Here is a 21,710-nt window from a genome sequence, read left to right as displayed (position 1 = left end):
TTTATTTTAAATATACAGAAAACTATTAATTTAAGGGTACAATTTTGAATCAAACCACCTAAATTTAAAGAAGGTAAAAAAAAAATCATTTTCTTAAGAAGAAAAGTAGCCACAATTTCATTCCTCAATTTCTAAAACACTTTTCAGAACTTTTAAAATCCATCAAATTTTACCTCAAATCTTTCCTTTCTTTTTTTTAACATCTTTGTTTCACAAGTCTCCAGTTCTTTTCAATTTTTAACATACATTTTATATGCTCACTCTACATGAATGATAGTTCATTTCTTAAGTATCTCAGACAATCAATTATTATACACCCATCATTCTTAAATATTTACCATTATACATCCAAGATGTCATATCACAAGTTCAATTATTTATATTAAATTCAACAAAAAAATTATCATAGAAACACCATCACACATAAAATCAATCTCAAAAAAGGATATCAAACATTTGTACACTAAGTATGATGATAATTATAAATGCCTTCAAATAATTTGTATGTACATAGCAAGGAATAAAACACTCCTTCTCCTAATGTTTTTATACTATACTCTTGAAAATAGATATGTCCCCCTTTTACCTTGAAGTTTATTTTGATTTTTTCTCAATAATGTCTTCTTTCCACCACTTCTCAAATCGCGATCCTAACCAAATAATCACACATAAAATCATGATCAATGTTAAGAGACATTAATCATCCACCCATCTACTAGTGGGTTGAAACTATCATTTTCTAATTTTTGCAAAAGTGGCTTAAGAGTCCTACAATTGTTTCCTATACTTTAAATGAAATAATATGAGCATAGTAGTAATAAAAAATAATTATTTTCTCCTCTTACACTCTTGAGACAACACCTCTAAAACAAGGATTTTGAACCTCCCAAGTGCATTTTTAGCAAAACAAAAAACATCAAAATCATCTATTATAAACCATAGAAGGATTAAGCTAACTAAAACATAATTTAGAAGCAAAAATTTTGGGCAAAATCTTACCCCTCATGTCACTGTTCCAGCACCCAAAAAGAGGAAGAAAATAAAAAATCAAATCGGTTCAAAGTGTTCAAAATGATAAAAATAGGGGAAATAGTAAAAAAATTTATGAACTTACTTGGAAAATCAAAAGATTAGAGCCAAAGAAATTTAAAACCTTTGAGAGGAGAAGAGGATTCCACGGTAGCTAAGAGAGAAAAATTTAGGTTTTGTGAGTTGATCTTATCTTAAATAGGAAGAAAAGTAATAAAATAATAATATAATAATAGGATTTTTACTAATTTTTTGTAATTAATTGAAACAATTAGATAAAAATCCCAAAATTTAAAAAATAATCACGAAGAAAATTAAACATAATTATAAAATAAGTTTTGACACTCTTGCCCTTCAATTTGTGCAAAAAAAAAATTTCATGCAAATTTCTACTTATGTGGATAATTAATTTACCTAAAACTAACAAAAAAAATAAAAAAAATCAATAATTACCAAAAAAACTATTTTTATACTCCAAATAATGTTTCTAACCAGAATATAATTTTTTAAAAAAAATAAAATGCTATTTTTAGCCTCGTAAAGCAATTTTTAACCAGTACCAATGAACACTTTTTGAAACTTAAAATTTTCAAAATTAAAAATTACTAAAAATTTCTTAAAATTATACCTAATAATTTGGTCTAAATCATCTCATGTTAATTTTATTCTATTTTCCCCAAAAAATTGAGAACTATACTCTAACTTATAATTACATTAACAAATTAACTATTTAGAAAAAATGAGGATGTTACATCTCTTCCCCCCTAAAAGAAATTTTGTCCCCGAAATTTATGTAGCTTAAAAAAAGGTAGGGGTGAGAATCCCCCATCTTGCTCTCTAGCTCCCACGTAGCATCTTCATCATTGGTTCCACTCCATACCACCTTTACAAGCACAATGTCTTTTCCCCGTAGTTGTTTAACTCACTGATCCATAACATGTACAGGCGATGTTTCATAAGTAAGATTGTCTTTCAGTGGCATCGTCTCAAGTTCAAGGACATGGAATGGATCAGAGATATATTTTCTTAGTTGTGAGACATGAGAAACGTTATGGAGATTAGAAAGGAACGGGGTACGGACCAATAAATTTAGGCATCGAGATTTCATAGATCTTCCAACTCCTGTGGTAGGTGTAACTCTAAAAAACACATGGTCGCCTTCTTGAAACTCTAATGGCTTCCTTCTTCTATCATAGTAACTTTTTTGTCTACTTTGTGCTATCCTCATTTTCTCCTGGATTATTTTAATTTTTTTTCGTTGTCAGCTGAATCACCTCAGGTCCCAAAGTCAAATTCTCTCATGTTTCATACCAACATAGAGGTATTCTGCACTTCCAACCATATAACGCTTTAAACAGCGCCATCCCGATATTTGAGTGAAAACAATTGTTATAAGTAAATTCAATCAAATGTAAGAATTGATCCCAGTTGCCTTTATACTCCATTACACAAGCTCTGAAAAGATCTTCAAGCGATTGAATAGTTCTTTCTGATTGTCCATCAGTCTGGGGATGATATGCTGAACTAAATCTGAGCTTTGTTCCCAATGCCTTTTGTAACTTTTCCCAAAATCTTGAAGTAAATATAGGGTCTCTATCTGACACTATGCTTGATGGAACTCCATGCAGTCTTACTACTTCTTTGATATATAACTGAGCCAACTTTTCTAATGAATAACTAACATTAATGGGTAGAAAATGGGCAGATTTGGTCAATCTGTCAATAAATACCCATATTGCATTATGACTTGCAGATGTCCTCGGCAATCCACTCATGAAATCTATTGCAATATTGTCTTATTTCCATTCGAGAATATCCAAAGGTTGTAACATCCCAAAGGGTTTTCAATGTTCAACCTTTACCTTTTGACACACCAAGCAAGATGCCGCATATCCTGCTATGGTTTTCTTCATTCTAGGCCACCAAAATAATTCTTTCAAATCTTGGTACATCTTAGTGGTACCTAGGTGAATACTTAATTTACTCTTATGGACTTCTTCCAAAATCATCTTTTGAAGTTCTTCATTTTATGGAATACAAATTCTAGTTTGGAATCTCAAAATTCCATCAGTACCTTCCTAAAAATCTTTTTCTTTGCCTTGAATCATTAAGGCTTTCTTCTTTTGTATGATTGCATCTTCTTGCTAAACTATGTGAATCTATTCTAAAAATTCACTAGTAACTTTCAATATTCCAAATTTAAGACTCTTTGAAGTAAGTTCCATTACTATATTCAGATCTCTGATCTGTTCCACCAATTCCAATTCCCGGATCATCATAGCTGACACTTGTAAGCATTTTTTGCTTAATGTGTTCACTACAATATTTGCCTTTCTGGGATGGTATTGAAGTTCAAAGTCATAATCTTTTAAGAATTCAATCCATCAATGTTGCCTCATATTCAGTTCCTTCTGGTCAAACAGATATTTAAGACTCTTATGGTCACTAAAAACCTCAAATTTAGCACCATACAAGTAATGTCTTCGAATCTTTAATGCAAAAACTACACAGCAAGCTCCAAATCATGCGTAGGATAATTCAACTCATGCGGTTTCAATTGTCTAGAAGCATAAGCTACTACATTCTTATTCTGCATCAACACACATCCTAATCCTTGCCTTGATGCATCACAATAAACTTCAAAATTCTTATAAAAGTTTGGAAGTATTAATACAGGAGCAGAAGTCAATCTATTCTTCAATTCTTGAAAATTATCCTTGCACTTACTAGTCCACACTAACGGTTGTTCTTTGCGAGTCAACGTAGTCAAAGGCAATGCCAACTTTGAAAATCCTTCAATAAATCTCCAATAATAACCTGTTAATCCTAAGAAACTTCAGATTTTGGTAATTGTTTTTGGCCTAACCCATTGTAAAACAGTTTCAACCATAGAAGGACCTATAGAAATTCCATCTTTACTAATCACATGACCCAAATAACTCACTTTTGTCAACCAGAATTCACACTTAGAAAGTTTGGCATATAACTGTTTCTTTCTTAGGATTTCCAATACCACACAAAGATGTTCCGCATGTTCCTTATGATTCTTGAAATATATTAGAATATCGTCAATAAAAACAACTACAAACTTATCCAAATACGGATGAAAAATCTAATTTATGTAATCCATAAACACTGCAGGTGCATTAGTCACACCAAATGGCATCACTAGGTACTCATAATGCCCATAGCGTGCCTAAAAGCAGTTTTTAAAATGTCCTCTTCTTTCACTCTGATTTGATAGTAACCAAACTTCAAATCAATTTTAGAGAAAATTGTTGTTTCTCATAATTGATCCATCAAATCATTTATTCTTTGTAGTGGATACTTGTTCTTAATAGTCACTTTATTCAATTGACGATAGTCCACACATAACCTCATCGTTCCATCTTTCTTCTTAACTAATAACATTGGACCACCCAAGGGGATACACTTGGACGCACAAATTGTTTCTCCAATAACTCTTTCAGTTGCTTTTTCAATTCAGCTAGTTCCAAAGGTGATATCCAATAAGGTGCTATAGAGATTGGTCCAGTTCCAAGGGTTAAATTTATAGTAAACTTTACTTCTCTTTCTGGAGGTAACCTAGGAATATCCTCCAGAAAAACTTCAGGAAAATCAAAAATAATTGGCAATTCCTTTATCGTAAACTCCTCCCCTTTTAATGAGAGTAACACCATACACATCTGAGCTCCTCCTTTCAAAGAAGCATTGACTTGGTTGGTAGATAGAAATCTCGAATTCTCATGGGGTAGTTTAATAGAGTTAGCAAAGCCTATGGTTTTGTTGTGGCAATCTAGTAGAACACGATTGGCAGACAACCAATCTAGCCCTAGAATGACTTCTAAGTTAGTAAGGGGTAAACAAAACAAATTTACAAAGATATATTTGCCTTCTACTACAATAAGACAATTCAAACAAGCTCTAGCAATAATAATAGAATTACTACTAGGAGTAGAAACAATCAAATCATATGGTAAAACAGTAATAAGTAGATTCAATTGTCTCATACAAACTTCAGAAATATAAGAGTAAGAAGCTCTAGAATCATACAATATATCCAAAGTGTTCCCATTTATGAAACATTTACCCTGTATCATGGTGTTAGATTGAGATGTCTCCTCCCCACTCATTGCAAAAACTCTCCCTTGAGTTCTTGGCCTTCCAACTTGATGGTTGTTCTTATTTTGCTTGCCACCAACTTGACTGTTCTAGTTGTTGTTCTCTCGCTTCATCTCAGGACAATCATGAATGAAATGACCTTGCTTTCTACATCTAAAGCACACGTAGCTCTTCTGTGTACACTCTTGAGCAAAATGCGGTCCTCCACAAGTAAAGCACCGAGTACCATTGTCACCAACTATATTGAAACTCCCGACAAAGTTTTGAAACCTTCCACCGCTTAACGAAGATCCTTGATATCTCTGTGATACTTGATAGGGTTTCCCTCTCCCTTAAGCATCTCCTCTTATATTAGGATGATTCTACTGTGGACCAAAACTCTTCACTGCCCCTATTTTGCCTTCGCATCATCCTCACAAATTCGACATCTATTCACCAAAGTAGGAAAATGAATAATTTCTTAATAGCCAATTGCAAGCTTAATGTATGAACGTAACTCGCTCTCAAACTTAGTGCATTTAGAACAATCATCTCCATTATTGTTAAAGTACGGGCAGAACTTCAACAGCTCATCAAACTTTGTAGCATACTCTCCTATAGTCATACTTCCTTACTTCAAGTTCAGAAATTCAACCTTTTTCCTCCTTAAATCTTTTGAAAAGTATTTCTCCAGAAAATGACACTTAAACGATTCCCAATTAATCTCCCTGCTTTCAGCTTCTATTTGTTGATAAGCATATCTCCACCAGTGTTCTGCCTCACCAACCAACATATATGTTATAAAAATAACCTTGCTTGCCTTCGGCCATTTCATAACGGCAAAAATCTTTTCAAGCTCCTCAATCCACAACTGAGCACCATCTAGATCAAAACCTCCTTTGAACTGCGAGGGGTTATTCTTACAAAAAGCCTCCAATCAATAATACTCGACCAGTTCAGTCTGCCTTTCTAGAACTCCTACCATTCGTTCTAATAATTAGTTCAAGATAGCATTACCTCCTCCTCATCTAGTCATAGATTTCTATCATCGAAAGTTTGATAGACTGTTCTAGAGACATTAGAAGAAGTATCAAATCCCTGAAGATTTATGAAAGGATCGTGAGCTACCAATCTAGGTATCTCAGATCTAAAAGTTTGAGATCTGGAAGAGAAAGATCTCCTCGCAGAGGCAAAATTAGATTCTCTGTTGTAAGCATCAATTCTAGAGGAGAAGGAATTTCTCCTGTTGAAAGTTATTTCAACTTTCCCAGAATTATCTTGAGAAATTTCTTGAATTTGAGATGCAGGTCTAGGAACAGAGAGTTTGACCTTGTACGTAACCCACTTGTCTGGGAGAGTCACTTCATCCCACTTGATGATTCTAGGGAGAGAGACATTAGCATTTGTCATATCTGTGATAAACAAAGTAGTCTCACCTTTCTGAGGTTTTAGGAGGACTCTAAACGCACATAAATTCATAACTTTATACTGAATCCTATAGATTAATGCTACGGGAATATATCCATCTTTCATGTCTAACCCATGAAAGCGAATATTAAGAAACAGAGAGTCAAGAATATTTAAGTCTAAAAGACTCACTGTCTTATTGGGGAAACAGTTGAAGTAAATTGGTCCTTGGCTGAGACTGGTTTCAACTGTTCCTATGAGGGAATCATCAAATCTATTGTGTCTAGTATTAGTAAGACACATTAAAATAGCAACATCTATGCCAGTGTCTATTAAAGGTTTAATTGCTACCCGAACACATCCTATGTGGAGGTATTTGTATTTTTATTTGTGTTCATTTATGGAGTGTTTGGACAAAAGATGAAATTCTTCTCCTATGTCTTGTCCTAAAGGAATATTGTTTTCAACAATCTTAATAATATAATCAGAACTGTTTCTTTTAGATTGATCTTCAAGTACATATAATGCAACCTGAGAGATTTCTGAATAGTCCAATCATCCATACTCTGATTGATCTCTTCGAATCTAACTTCTTCATCAAAGAGGTTTTGTTTGGGTTTGATTTTAGGAGACTGTTTCTCCTGATCAAGCAAAAGTATATTTTTAGCTGGAGAGGAGGAGGATGATGAACTAGAATTGGAACGAAGAAAGATGCGAGAAAATGAGTGGAGTAGACGAGACATCATAAAATAAACTTCTAGTTCATCACCCTCATTTGGTTCCATAAAACTATATATGCTTGGTTGTTTATAACTCTTTCTTCTGGACATGGTTATTGTGGACTTTTATTTATTTATTTTTATACTAAAAAAAATAGAAACATCTTTACCATACTCACCAGCTTCTTACGTTCTTTCTTTCTTTTGAATATAGTATCGACGAATCAACCTTATTGCCCTACACACACACAGACTTACTGCTGCAGCTCTCTTCAAAAGAACTAAGAACTGTTGTACTTCTAGTAGTGATATTTCAGAAAATTGTACAGTATTTCTTAACCATTAATTTCGTGGCTTGTCCAGCCTATAAATCATAGCTTCAAAAATTTCAAAAGAAATTTAAAGTCCAGATCCAGAATAACATAGTTATAAATAACTTAAGCAGTTATATTCCTACTTCTCCATCAGGCTCTGATACCAGAGAACCCGAAGTGGATCAAGGAAAAGGAAAAGATGAAAGGAAAGTAAGCAGTAGCAGGACTACTAAATGAAATGCAGTAAATGAAAAATGCAAAAATTTAAATAGCTGAATTTAAAACATCAGAAACTAGAATAGCGGTAGAACTAGCACGGATCTAGTAAAGGGAGATGGGAGGAAAACCAGATGATGGTAATCCGAACAGAACCGGTGATAAAAGAGAGAGAAAAAAATTACAAGAAACAAGATTTTATCGAAACTTAAAGAAAAAGGCTTACAAAGATCGTGTCTCAAAGCACTTCTCTCTTAGAGTATCTCTCTAAAACTAAGTAAATGAAAGGGTACCTCACAATGTGGTTGATGACTCCTTATATAGAAATTAAAAATACTATTTTTACAATTCCGGTAATATTATAAGAACTATTTCTACAGTACTAATTATAATTCTTAGATGTATATTTTGAAGCAGTCGTCTTTATTTTGATAAAATCATTCAATGTCTTGATAATTCTTCTTTATTGAAGATTTAGCTTCATCTTGTTTTTGAAGGAGTAGAAGGAAGTCTTTTAGATTATCCTTCATTCTTTCTTTTGAACTGCATCCTGATAAAAGGGCTGTAATTCTAGACTACTGATTAAGGAATTGAAATGTTGCTGGGTCAGCAAGCTCTAAATACTCAGAATTTGTTCCAAAGAATTTGTCTACATCAGAAGGTCCAGCATGGTCTGCATTAAACTGATTCTACCATTTAACAAAGGAGTACCTTTGAAGAATGGGCAATATATCTTCACTATCTGTTCTACTATATCGATATTGTCATGAGAATACCCAGGCTAAAGTAAAAGCAGAGAAATATTTAAGAACTACAGGAATTCTTAATTTTTTAGAATAGATACTGATGAAGTGGGCAAATCCTTCTTTTACTGGTGAAGGAAGGATTTCCTCAATTGGATCAAAGAAGTCCCAGTATTGTAGGAACCAATTTGGAATGCTATATTATTTTTTGAGGTCATGAGACCTTTTAATATATATATATATACAGTCATCCAGTCATCTAAACATATACACGTAACTGAATTACATTCAAAATAAAGTAGGGTCACGATATCAAAGACAACAACCAAAAAAATGACTTCACAGGCTTTCTTCCTAGACTCATGATCATCAAAAATATCATTTTCTCCAAAAGTTAACAACGATTAAGGATTCTCACCTACCCTTCTCTCAGTCACTAGTAATTATACTTACATATATGTACAAGTTATCTTTTACTCATCCCTAGAAGGAGGCAAGACTAGGAGGAAGTCTGGCATGAGAAACAGTCCTTTTTCTTTCCAGTAGCAGTAGGGTGTTTAAGCAGTGAGAGGAATCCAGAGAGTCAGAAGAACTAGAGGAAGTCAAAATGGAAGTGAATGAGATAGAGATATGTCTGGGTAGAGGTATGTTCACTACATTGGGTCGTACAAAAGGTGGTACGAGCTTTATTATAAATGTCACGAGGGTCAATTTTTAGAGATTTGTCATAATTAGGAATTTACATAAATTTAAGATAGCTTTATTTTTAAGGTTTTATCTTTTCCTTAGAGGTTTGAGAGAGTTACTTATATCTTTCCAAATTCTCTATGGAATTTTTTTATTATTATTATCATTGTGATGTTGTATTGTTCTATGTTCATATGTGTTTTTAAATTATTATAGGATGAATTCTAGGTAACTTTATGTAAACTTTTTGCTGTTAAATTTTATTTTAATTTTTCTGTACTTTGTAAAGGATTACTTATGTTCTTAATACATCAACTAATTTGGGCCACTTGTATGATTAGAAACTTGTGGTATATATTATCTCTAATTTTAACTTTTAATGGATGATTACTATCTCATTTTTTTCTAAAATGCAATGTATATACTATGTTTTACTTCTACTTAAGCAAAAATAGTTAGATTTTAAAGTATTCCTCCATAACTCAAGCTTAATATTAACCTCTTATTTTAATTCCTCAACTAAAACTATGTCATCCCAAAAGCATGCACCTAGGAATAATCTTTACAAATTACTCATGAGCACATCTAAAATTAGGTTAAACAAGTAAAGGCTCAAGGCAGAGCCTTGATGTAAATCTATCCCTATAGAAAAGTCCGTAGATACACTTCTAAGAGTTCTTACACACAGTTACCCCCTCATACATGTCCTATTTAAAGCATTCAATAACACTTCTTTTAATACACTATCATATGCCTTTTACAAGTCAATAAAAACTATATGTAAGTCTCTTTTACAAAATGTATAGTTTTTGTTGTAAACCTTCCTAACATATAGTCAAATTGGTCTTTTGCAGTCTCAATAGTCTATTCTTCCTAACATAGATTCATAGTATGACTCATAAGTGTGATTCATATGTAGTTTGTATAATTTTAGATATCGTCCTTATTCTTGTATATAGGAACCAAAGTTATCTTTAACAATTCATCTATCATATTTGTAGATCTCAAAATTTCATGAAAGAGCTTAGTAAATCATTCCTTGGTCTCCTGTACATTTCTAAACTTCAATAGAAATATTCTGGTGACAATTGTTTTACCACTATCTATCTTGTTAAGAGTTTATTTTACTTTTCCAACTCTAATTCTACAATAATATGTAAAATTTAGATCATTTGCTTGAACTTCTAATCATTTTATATTTTCATTTGCTCTTTGTCCATCATTAATAAGTTTATAGAAATGTTTCTCTCATTTGTCTTTGATATCTTCATCTGTAACCAAGACCTTTTTTTCTTTCTTAATACATCTAACTTTTGGTAAAAATCTCTATGTATTCTTTTTTTACCTTTGCAAGCTTATATATCTCTCTTTTGTCATATTTTGTCTCAAGATCTTGATAAAATTACTCAAAAGTCTTAGATCATGCTTCATTTATTATTTTTCTTAACGTATTTCCTGCATTCTAATACATTGTCCACTTATTAGCATTGATGCATACATGCAAAATTTTAAAACATTATTTTATTTCTAATCTTATCTTACACACTTTCATTTCGCCACTAAAATTCTTGGTTCTTTGACCTAAAGCGATTAGATTCATCCAAATTTGTCTTGACAACCCTCTTGGACTTCATGGTCATCTTGTCCCAAATATTGTTAACACTACCTTGTGCATTCCAACTACCATCTTCTATTAACTATTTCTTAAAGTTCAATTGTCTTGCACCTTTAAGGAGCCACCACTTTATTCTTATTCAATAACTTTTTGAGTTCTTTGTTTACCAATCTTGAAACAAACATTAATGGAATTACATAATGAAAAAATTCTCTAGTATAGATAGGCTGGTCATTCGAATCAATGCTTAAAATTGACATTAATACTTCTATCCTTTTAAAAAGAATTGTTAGAATACGCACAAAGGTAGACTTAAGAAAGAAACTTATTCCATCTTCTAAAATTTTAGGTCAATAATTTACATTGAATGTGACACTTTATATTTGATTTGTTTCTATTATGGTAAATATAGTCAAGAAAAGTTTATAGAGCTGCCTAAGTAGGTTAAACTAGTTAATAATTTTGATCAAGAACCAAAAGAAAATGTATCAAATAAGGTTATTAATAATTAAACACATGACAAAAATAGGATGTAGTGGGATAATTCTATTGGTGTTGAAGTAGAAAATGATAATAATTATAAATTATTTGGTCCTTGGATGATAGTTAAAAGAGCCAAATGTAAGAAATATAACCCAAATAGGAATCAGATTAACCAATATAATTTGGGAAAATTGAAAGAGGCTAAGTCAAGGTCTAGATTTGAAATTTGAAATATTAAAAAAAATGTCAAAAGTAAAGGATGGTTTTCATTTTCATACTATCAAAGAGAGTGAGGCAAGGTTGCATGAGACACTTGCAAAATACATAAGGCTAATGAAACAAAACCATTGGAAATAGAATTCAAAAAGAAAAGAGACAAAATTATGGAACTTATGAAAATTTGTCAAAAATAAATATATTAAAATTGTAAAGAGGGTGGTTCAATTAAAAATGTTTTAAGTAAGGTCATTTCCAAGGATTAGCAGAGTTTGCATTTTGGCCATCTTCAACTAGCACGTGACTAGGGATTTTAACTCAATTTCAATTGATTATAAAAATAGGGTGTGGGTCTCCTAACTATAGAACCATTTTAAATCTTACTTCTTGCCTGGATAATTGTGATCTTTCTAATGTGGGTTTTAAGGATGTGCCTTATACTTGGAGTAAAAGGAGTTTAAAGGAAAGAATAGATAGAGTTGTAATAAGTGATTCATAGAGAATTTTTAAAAAACATTTCTCTTATCTATGTTCTTATTGCTACGCTAACCATATAACTCTATGGTTAAAAATTAGATCTCAATCTTTCACTCACAAAAGTGGTAGTTTCTTTTTATTCTTTACTACCTTTAATATCATGACTTTTAAAATAATGTGAAAATGTCTTGAAATTTGAATAACAACTACAAGATAATGTTGATAGTTTTAGGGATAATATTTCAATTTCGAATAAAACAGTGTTCAAAAATATTTTCAACAAAAAAAAAATATTTAATAGAATTATTGATATTCACATGAAATTAATAACAATGAGATTAGAATAATAAATTTTTGTTTTTGTCATTTTAGAACTAAGTGGATTAAATTAAGTGATAAGAATAATAAATATTTTCACAAAATTGCTTTAACCTGTAAGCACAAAATAGAATTGAAACTCTAATGAATAGAAATATTTAAATTTATGATTGTGATATCTTGAAAAGAGATAGTTACTATTTATTTTACTAGATTATATTTTGAACTTATTTCTATAGGAGATAATTTAGAAAATTTAATATATTTTTCAATATTAAGTTTCTTGATGTTGAAAATTTATTTAGAGGGCTTTTTATTAATGAGATAAAAGTGGTCCTAATTAGTACAGATAATTATAAATCTCTTAGTTTGGATGACTTGCATGCTTCATTTTTAAAACTTTAGTTTTATTAATGATGTTTTTGTTAATCCATCTATCATTATGATAGTTAATCAAAATGTCTCAATCTTAATACTTGAAATTTAGTCTCCAAATAAAATTAATCAATTTAGATTAATTTCTTTTTGCAATGTGCGTTATAAGATTATAACTAAACTTCTAGCTAATAGACTTAATAATTTTTTCCTTATTTGATTTTTGATAATGATAAGTCTATAATTATGCCCTCTTTTATAGCCCATATATTCATATTTAATCTTTATTTTATTTGGGTTTTACACTAATTTATTTATTAATTATGCATTTTTGTATAAAGAGACCGCAAGTATATTTTGGGCACATTTTAGGCCCAAATTGATAGAAGATTAGAGCTCCGCAGCAGTCAGCATGCCCAGCCCCTTGAAACAAGCACGGGAGTGCTTCGAGCCCAAGCACGATCATGCTAAGGCCTTGCACGATCGTGCTCATCTGCGGGAAGCCCAATTAATTAGAGTTTTTAGGGTTTTAAAACCCTATTAAAAGGAAGACCGAAGGCATCTTGGATAGGCATTTTTACACCGTTTTTACATCTTAGCTTTTGCTCTAGAATACATCTGATCTCGTCTCTCTTGCACGGGATCCTTGGCACATGCTTGGGGAGACTTGGAGCTTCAAGCGATCGTACTTGAAGACCGGAAACACATCTCATACTCTAGTTTGCTATTTCTTTTGATTATGGCTTTATTTATTATTGTTTTAGTTCTTTTCTTTAGCATGAGTAACTAAGTCCATAGCTAGGGCTATGGGAAATATTGTTTATGAATTTATGGAATTTTAATGTTTGAATCTAAATTTGATTTCTGTTTTGTAATTAGATTTTATCCTATTGCACTTCTTTCTTAATCCTAATTAATTATATTGTCAGGCGACCGTACCTCGATTAATTAATAGATTTATAGGGTAAAACGAGACAAAGGATTAGATGGACCAAACTAATCTTTCTCTTCTAATCGTTATTAAATTAACAAGTTCATAGGTTCCTTATGCTTTCTTAAATTGATGTATTGCATGACCATTGGAGATGTTAATTTAGAGAAAAGAATATTAATATTGCATGACCATTGGATATTAATAGTATTTGTATGAATGATTGGCAATCACAAGGAAATCGAATTTAGAGTTAAACAGAAAAATAACATAAAGGATTAAATGAGAAAATCCATATACCCTAGGTTCCTCTCCGATAAGTTTAATCAAGACGTGCATTGTATTCCTTGTTCTTAGTTTATAATTATAAATTCTTATTTTAATTAATCTCATATCTTTGAAGCTTAAACAATTGAATTAAGAAATTCTTAGTAATTAAAAAACAATCCTTATGGGACGATATTTCGGGAACTTAATTTAAGAACCCTTTATTACTTCTCGATGGGTACACTTGCCCTCCGAACAAGTTTTTGGCAAAATATGAAATTAATAACAATGAGATTAGAATAATAAATTTTTATTTTTGTCATTTTAGAAATAAGTGGATTAAATTAAGTGATAAGAATAATAAATATTTTCACAAAATTGCTTTAATTTGTAGGCACAAAATAGAATTGAAACTCTAATGAATAGAAATATTTAAATTTATGATTGTGATATCTTGAAAAGAGATAGTTACTATTTATTTTACTAGATTATATTTTGAACTTATTTCTATAGGAGATAATTTAGAAAATTTAATATATTTTTCAATATTGAGTTTCTTGAAGTTGAAAATTTGTTTAGAGGGCTTTTTATTAATGAGATGAAAGTGGTCCTAATTAGTACATATAATTATAAATCTCTTAGTCTGGATGACTTGCATGCTTCATTTTTAAAACTTTAGTTTTATTAAAGATGTTTTTGTTAATCCATCTATCATTATGATAGTTAATCAAAATGTTTTAATCTTAATACTTGAAATTTAGTCTCCAAATAAAATTAACCAATTTAGACTAATTCCTTTTTGCAATGTGCGTTATAAGATTATAACTAAACTTCTAGCAAATAGATTTAATAATTTTTTCCTTATTTGATTTTGGATAACCAATATAGGTTTGTCCCGAGAAGACAAGGAATAGATAATGTTTTCATCATTCAAAAATTAGTGTACTCCTTTAGAGAAAACGAATAACAGACTGGTTTGGGAAGGATATATGCCCGAGGCTGGTTTGGGACACCTTTTTGTTAGTCTGGTTTTTCAGTGTATATCTACATCATTTATGTGCATAACATATAACAGGAAACTTTTGGTTTTTCTTTTTTACTTTAAGAGATATTTGTCAAAGAGATCCTTAATCTATTTATATTTGTGTCCTTTGTATGGAAAACTGGTTCATTGTATCTTAAATGAGATTAATTCTGGTAGTTGGAATCCTTTTTGCTTTAGTAAAAAAGGCCATAAAATTTCTCATTTTATGTTGATAATATTATTTTGGTTACAAAAGCCTTTCTGCATCAAGTTAAGACTGTTATAAAAGGGCTTAATATGTTTTGTAGTTAGGAAAGCAAGCAATTCAATTCAAGCCTAGGCTCACATTTACCCTACAAACTCCAAACTGGATAATCAATGAGTTGATATACGGGACAAGAAAGTAAGAATGGAAAATGCATCTTCCATGAGTTGATTCATTTTTCGCTCTCTCACTTTTAAGTAGAGAAGTTTATTGGGCCCAAAACTAATTCACTTATGCAGCTTTGTCTGCAATTTGTAAACTAAAGGTAACTACCTATCTATTTCACTAAGTTAAAAAACTGAAATACTAATATATATATATATATATATATATATAGAACTATTATCCTTTTAGTACCAAAATAAAATTTAAAAATTTAATAGATAAATTTAAACGTTCATGGTAATTATTTGTACTTCATGCACCTAAGTATAAGACAAGTACATATTTTTAGTTAGAAAACATGAATGTAAAGTGTACATTTGATCCCAACTATTCCGGGATATATCGCAATGGTGCATGTGTGAGAAGTGTTACTCTACAAGTTTCGCAAGGTAAAAGCCAAATAGCGATTACAATTGAATACAATCATTTCATATTACTCAAATTTACATAATAAATTAATTCAAAACTTGTGTAAAGTGTGAAAAAATGGATACAGTACCAGGTAGGGAAGAATGCAATAGACTTTCGTTTAAGCTTCATATGTGCAATAAGGTTCTGTGATCACAGGTGAACATCATACCATCTCCTAACCAAATGGAATCGTTCGAACATTTTACAGCAGAGGACCACACGATTTTACTTCTGAACATCCATCATCCACGGTGTAACAAAATAGATGAGCTTCAACAAAATTTGATTTACCCAAGTGTAAAATATCCAAGCATCCTGCCAAGCAAATGCTAGTTTGCATCAGTGAATTGAAAAGATCTTTCCAGTTCCAATGACTAATGAATACCAACTAACTAATTAATCAATGTCTGTAGAAATGAGCCAACAGCTGTATTCAGTGACTCTTTTTTTCATTATGAAACTCAGTAACACTTCTGCATAGCACAAATACTAGAAGACAACAATGCCTTTGATAATTTCATTTTTTTCCTTAAAGCATACCTTGTTTATGAACCTACCAAAGTATGTACACACATTTGATATTATTCCTTACAGGATCTAAAAGGGCTGTGAATATTGTATCTAAAGATATTCATTTCAGTCATGTCAGAGTAAACATGTAATAAGAATAAATAGTGAAAGGATTATCGCATCATTTTACCTAATAAGATAGTATATGAATATGAAGGCAAAAGTGAAATAAGCTGCAAGTGAGCATGTTTTCCGTGTCGATTTCTTCTCAAAAACCTACAAAATCCAGTTTCTATGCACTAAATCATTTTACAATAATGTGAAATTAAAAGAAGATAAAATAAGGCAAGTTAACAGGGAAAACAAGTTACCTTCTTGAATCGGTCCATGGTTCCCAACATCATACCCCTTGATCCATCCATTTTGTTACCCTAATTTATAATGGAGTCCAATCAGAATAAAAAGAGAGAGATTTTTACGAAACAATGTACAGTTTACATACCACCCGATCAAGCAACTGATTATGACTCTCTACCTCCTCATGTATATCACCTGTTAACTGTTGATCAAATAAATATTAGCAGTCAATTAAAGAAAATATAAACCAATAGATCATTTCCTTTATATGATTCCTCCAAGAAAATTAGTAAACAGATAATTAGAACATTATGCAATGAGTCATATTTTTTATGCACATGTGCATGCGTATATTTGTAATTAGCACACCAATTATGACAAAGTAAGATATAATGTATTTCCATAATTTAAAACCCCATACAAAAGAGACAAGAAAAATTCTATTAAAATGGATGAGATACCACCACCAATTAGCAAATTAACAACCATGCATGTACATATGCCTTGACGAACAAACAGGCATTTTCAGACCTGCAGTAAACATAAACTCAGGATCCATTTTGATGATCCTTTATTTACAAATTAATTGGTGCCAGAGGTCTCCAAAGCAAACTACGAACATGTTCGTTTTGACAATGCTGAATTAGAAAAAGGAAAAACAATAGTTTCCCAATATTTCAGTAAGTGATCCAAAATGATAATGGGTAAAATAGAAACAAGTGAAACAACATATATGCATCACAAAGTATAACCAACTGCAAACAACAATAGAACCAATGCAAGTAATACTTTCAACACTAAGAAGTTGTTTGGGAAGGGAAGTTTTGGAGGAGAGATGAGGAGAGAGAAACTTTTTTATTTTAAATATATATTTAAAATTAATGTTTTTAAAAAAATATATATATAAATTAATATATTAACACAAACTTAATGTATTAATCATCATTTACCATCATAAATGTTATATAATTCTCTTAATTTAAAATTAAAAAATATACCCTCCCTTCCCTTCCCCTACAAAAACCCTCCCCCAAACATACCCTAAGAGAACTTTTCCATGAACTTTTGCATTAATTAGAACTAAGAATTTTATAGCCAGATGTTAGGTGAAATTTTTAATTGAAACCTCAAGAGTGAAATAGTAATAGACAAAACTTACTTGTTTCAGAAAAGATACTCTGTCATGCAAACTCTCTATGGCCTTTTCATTATCATGCTCATTAATTTCTCGTGAGTAAGAAGAAGAAGCCCTTAGACCACCTTCCTCCAGACTATCAAAACCATCTACAAGTGATGATCTGGAGGAGCGACCATCTCTGTATTTGAAAATTAAACAGTTATAAGATTTAATATACAAGAGCTCACCATTATTTCCACAAAAATCTAGAACAATGAAATGAAATATTCTTAAAGGCAGTAAAAACAACTGGAAGAAAATAGGCACTAGTTGTAGCCCACATCAAAATTTATGGTACAGCAGAGTAACTAAAATGTTGGTTTGGTTCTCAATGGTTTGAAGTCCAAACAAGAAACCATCTAATTTCAATAGTCAATCATGGTTATGGTGGCTTGAATTAGAAAAACCACAATGATTGATTGATTACTGATATTATAAATGATATTAAAGGGTTCCTGAATAAATAAAAAAACAATGATAGGAAATATTCATGAGAAGCAGTGAGTCAAGATGAATTCTAGATTTGCAAAAGCAAAAATAAAGAGTAAAGAAGCGGTGATTATCCTGACTTTGAATACAAAATGTATCTTTTATCTAATTTTATTTTTTTAATACTGTTTAATTAAAACAGTTGAAAATTTTGTTTTGACCTAGCCCAATAGCATTTTGTGATCTATGTACCCAACCCCCACCTAGTGGGATAAGACTTTTGTCTTGTTTAATTAAAACCATTAGAGTTGGCATCTACACTCAAGGGATGAAAACAGAGCAACAAGTTCAAAATTTCAGACAATTTGTAAACTGAATGACAAGGCATTATTGAATTTATTATCTAGACATAACTAAAAGTAAAAAATTATTTTTCCTAGGTGACTTTCAATCAATGTTATCAAAATTGAGATAGTTTCTAAGATTTGGAGAGGGGTGAAATATTGTAAACCTTTGTAAGATCCTACCAAAAAACTATATTTTAACATAAAAATATGACAATATAATTAACATAATTTTGATATTTGATACTAAATATAACAAGGGGAAAAAAAGGAAGCAGAAAAAGAATGCGACATAAAAAGTGGACCAAAGAACTTGTATCTCAAATGAATACCCAAAAGGACCAATTTGTGGGTTTCAATAACTAAAAGTAAAAAAGAAAAAGAAAGTGGAGTTTCTTTAGCCAGCCTTACCAGAACTCCCATAGACCTAAAAGAAGAGAGAGACACTCCAACACACCAATGTAGACCAGACCAGAAACTCTAATACTTGCAAAATTTATCAAATTAGAAGCTTTAAAAGGCAGAGAAGAGATTGATATGAGAGAGCAGGATATAAAAGCAGAAAGGGAGGCTTGAAACAGAAGCTTCAAACTTCTTTCTGCAAAGTGTGCACAGGGAGGTGGTGAGGCGAAGTTAGTGTGAGTGAAGTGGTAGAGATTAGAGTTAGTTTGGGTGAGAATTTGTTGGGGTTTTGCAACACAGATTGTGAAACCTGACCAGCAAACTCAACCGCAATAAACACATCCAGATCAAGAAAAATCACAGATCCTATGATCTTGTGAGTCTGATCAACAGTTTCACTTCAATCCCACAAAGTTGTGATCCTAGGTGTGATCAAGCACAAAGATAATGAATGACAAAACTCATGGAATTTTGCAATCCTACGAGTATGATTGTGATTTTGACAACAATACTTATAGTAATACTGTACAGAATAGCTATCAAGTCAACACAGGACGTATAGTAAAAAAGGTAGTCTCAAGGTCATTGCTCATTCATAGACAACACAACAAAACTTAAGCTAACATCAAGCCCTAAACAAAGAATGCAGTTTTCATTTTTCAGAGTGTTGCTACTTCCCTTGTTTTAAATCAAAATAAGAGTGAGTACAATACACCAGGCTCCCACCTAGGGGGCTCTAGGGAGGGTAGATGCACTGTCTAGTGTGAAAGCAGCCTAACCCCTACTAGGGGAGAGGCTGTTTCAGTATTTAAACCAGTGACCTATGAGTCACAAGAAAGCAACCTTACCATCGCACCAAGACCCACCATCTTGTTTGAACCCAAAATCCTCCAATTTTCTAAAATCTTCACTCTTCTCGTTTGATTCAAAAACAGTAAAAGAAGCATTAACAAGTGAGCAAGGGTTTCAAATCTTTCCCAATAACATTATAACTTCTGCTTATTAGTTCTCAAAAACTTTAGGACTCGAGCATTTTATTAAAACTCTAAGGCCATGCATGGTTTGGATTAATTCAAAAAATTATATATTTCAAAAGCTCCACGTAAATTTGTACTACTTCGTTTTACATTCAAAGATCCAAAACACCCTATAATAAAAAAATCTTACAGATAAATTGAAAAGAAAAGATAAAAAGAAGTTATCCAAAAGTCAATCCAAACCAGACATGCACTCTCATTAAAATATCGATAATAAGCTATTTCGAATACAAAATTACTTAATCCAACACTCAAAAACTTTATGATCGTCTTCAGCTTCACCTTGTTACTGAAGTACTAATGACTAATATACACATGCATTCCCAGCAATAGTTATTAATAGTCATTCCAACATCCAGATCCGGCACTACCCCAAAATCAAAATCATCCTCCAAACCTTAAAGTTAGAATCAATGAATGGCTAAGGGGAAACAAAATACACAAACACGTGACATGAATGCAAGATCGTCATGACCGTGCATTTCAATTTGCAATTAAAAAAAAGGCATAATTAAAATCAAGAGAGATAGAACATATCAAACAATGAAAGGTGTCTTTTCGAAAACGAACCTTCTGTAACTCATAGCTCGCAAAAAATTTCAGGAGAATGTGGTGATTAAATGAAGGATCTTGTTTTGATGCTGAGAAACGGTGAGAAAACGTTGAGAAAGTTATTCTGCTCGAGATCCAGGAAAGGGACTGGAGTGCAATTGGATTGGGGTCATGCCTCGTGAGAACAAGCCATACGGTGTCGTATTTTTGTGCTCAATGTTTACCTCCTCTAATCGCATAGAAATAAAATTGCTAAAATCCTCGTGGTCAAAGGTGGTCATGAACCAATTCAATCCAGGCAAATTATAAAATTTTGAATTATAAAATAAAAAATCATATGAATTAAAAACTAAAAAAAAAAAGTTAATTAATGGGTTTTTTTTATAATTAAAGACTAAACTACACATGATTCAAATTTTAAAACATTAATTTATATTTCTTAATGATAATTTTAGAAATAGATTAATTAAAGAGTTATATATAGATTACATATTAAGGGTATATCTTTTCGAAATTCGAAATTGAATGACACACGATTGAAGTTTTAAATTACTAATTTATAATTTTTCTATATTATAATTAATGAAAATTACTTAAAAATAAGCAATTGTTATTATTAGTATGGTTAAAATTATTAATACAGAAGATAAATAATATTGCATTCAAAAGAGAGAAAGTTGCTTACACAAGTAACAAATTTAAAGTCTGAAAAAATGATGTAACTTTTATTAGTCGCATAATGAAAGATGCTGTAAAGAACTTTTTCTTATCTTCACAAAAGAATCATAGGATCAAGTTAAAATGTTTCAAGCTTTCTATTACATGTTTTCGTTACAATTAGTATTTGAGTATTTTTGTTTTAACCGTATAAGATAATATTCTGATATACTATTCTTGGGGCCATTCTGCATCTGTAGACAGAGAATGTTATTTTCTCTATAAAACCTAAGAATGTTGAGGTAAACGATTATAAAGCATTTAAGGAGATTTGGATGTTATTGTTGAAAATATTTATAAACTTAATAGAGTTATATTATAATTTAAAATAAATTTAAAATTCAAATATTTTCTCTTTTTTTTTGTATATTTATGACTTAAATTAATGTTGATCAGAGATTTTAATAATTTATTGAAATATT

General features: G+C 31.2%; 2 protein-coding genes across 3 annotated transcripts; both read right to left on the bottom strand.

Annotated features, from left to right (window-relative positions):
• Positions 1-3,532: 3,532 nt before the first annotated feature.
• On the bottom strand, positions 3,533-5,162 carry LOC113871518. Its single transcript, XM_027508607.1, has 2 exons — positions 4,463-5,162; positions 3,533-3,846 (listed from the first exon to the last, which is right to left on the bottom strand). Exons 1-2 carry the CDS (start codon positions 5,160-5,162, stop codon positions 3,533-3,535), a joined length of 1,014 nt encoding a protein of 337 aa, XP_027364408.1.
• Positions 5,163-15,864: 10,702 nt separating this feature from the next.
• Positions 15,865-20,699, bottom strand: LOC113873289 (bet1-like SNARE 1-2). Of its 2 annotated transcripts, XM_027511342.1 has the most exons (6): positions 20,590-20,699; positions 17,790-17,946; positions 16,776-16,832; positions 16,645-16,704; positions 16,464-16,549; positions 15,865-16,078 (listed from the first exon to the last, which is right to left on the bottom strand). In XM_027511342.1, the coding sequence occupies exons 1-6, from the start codon at positions 20,601-20,603 to the stop codon at positions 16,051-16,053; spliced, it is 402 nt and encodes a 133-aa protein (XP_027367143.1). In that variant the 5' UTR covers positions 20,604-20,699; the 3' UTR covers positions 15,865-16,050. The 2 variants fall into 2 exon arrangements, with proteins under 2 accessions (XP_027367143.1, XP_027367144.1); XM_027511343.1 differs by lacking the exon at positions 15,865-16,078 and having other exon boundaries at positions 16,460-16,549.
• Positions 20,700-21,710: the final 1,011 nt, after the last annotated feature.

Source organism: Abrus precatorius, unplaced genomic scaffold (assembly GCF_003935025.1).
Source record: "Abrus precatorius isolate BTA unplaced genomic scaffold, Abrus_2018 Scaffold7, whole genome shotgun sequence".
NCBI lineage: Eukaryota > Viridiplantae > Streptophyta > Magnoliopsida > Fabales > Fabaceae > Abrus > Abrus precatorius.
This window is presented reverse-complemented; position numbering and strand designations above follow the sequence as displayed.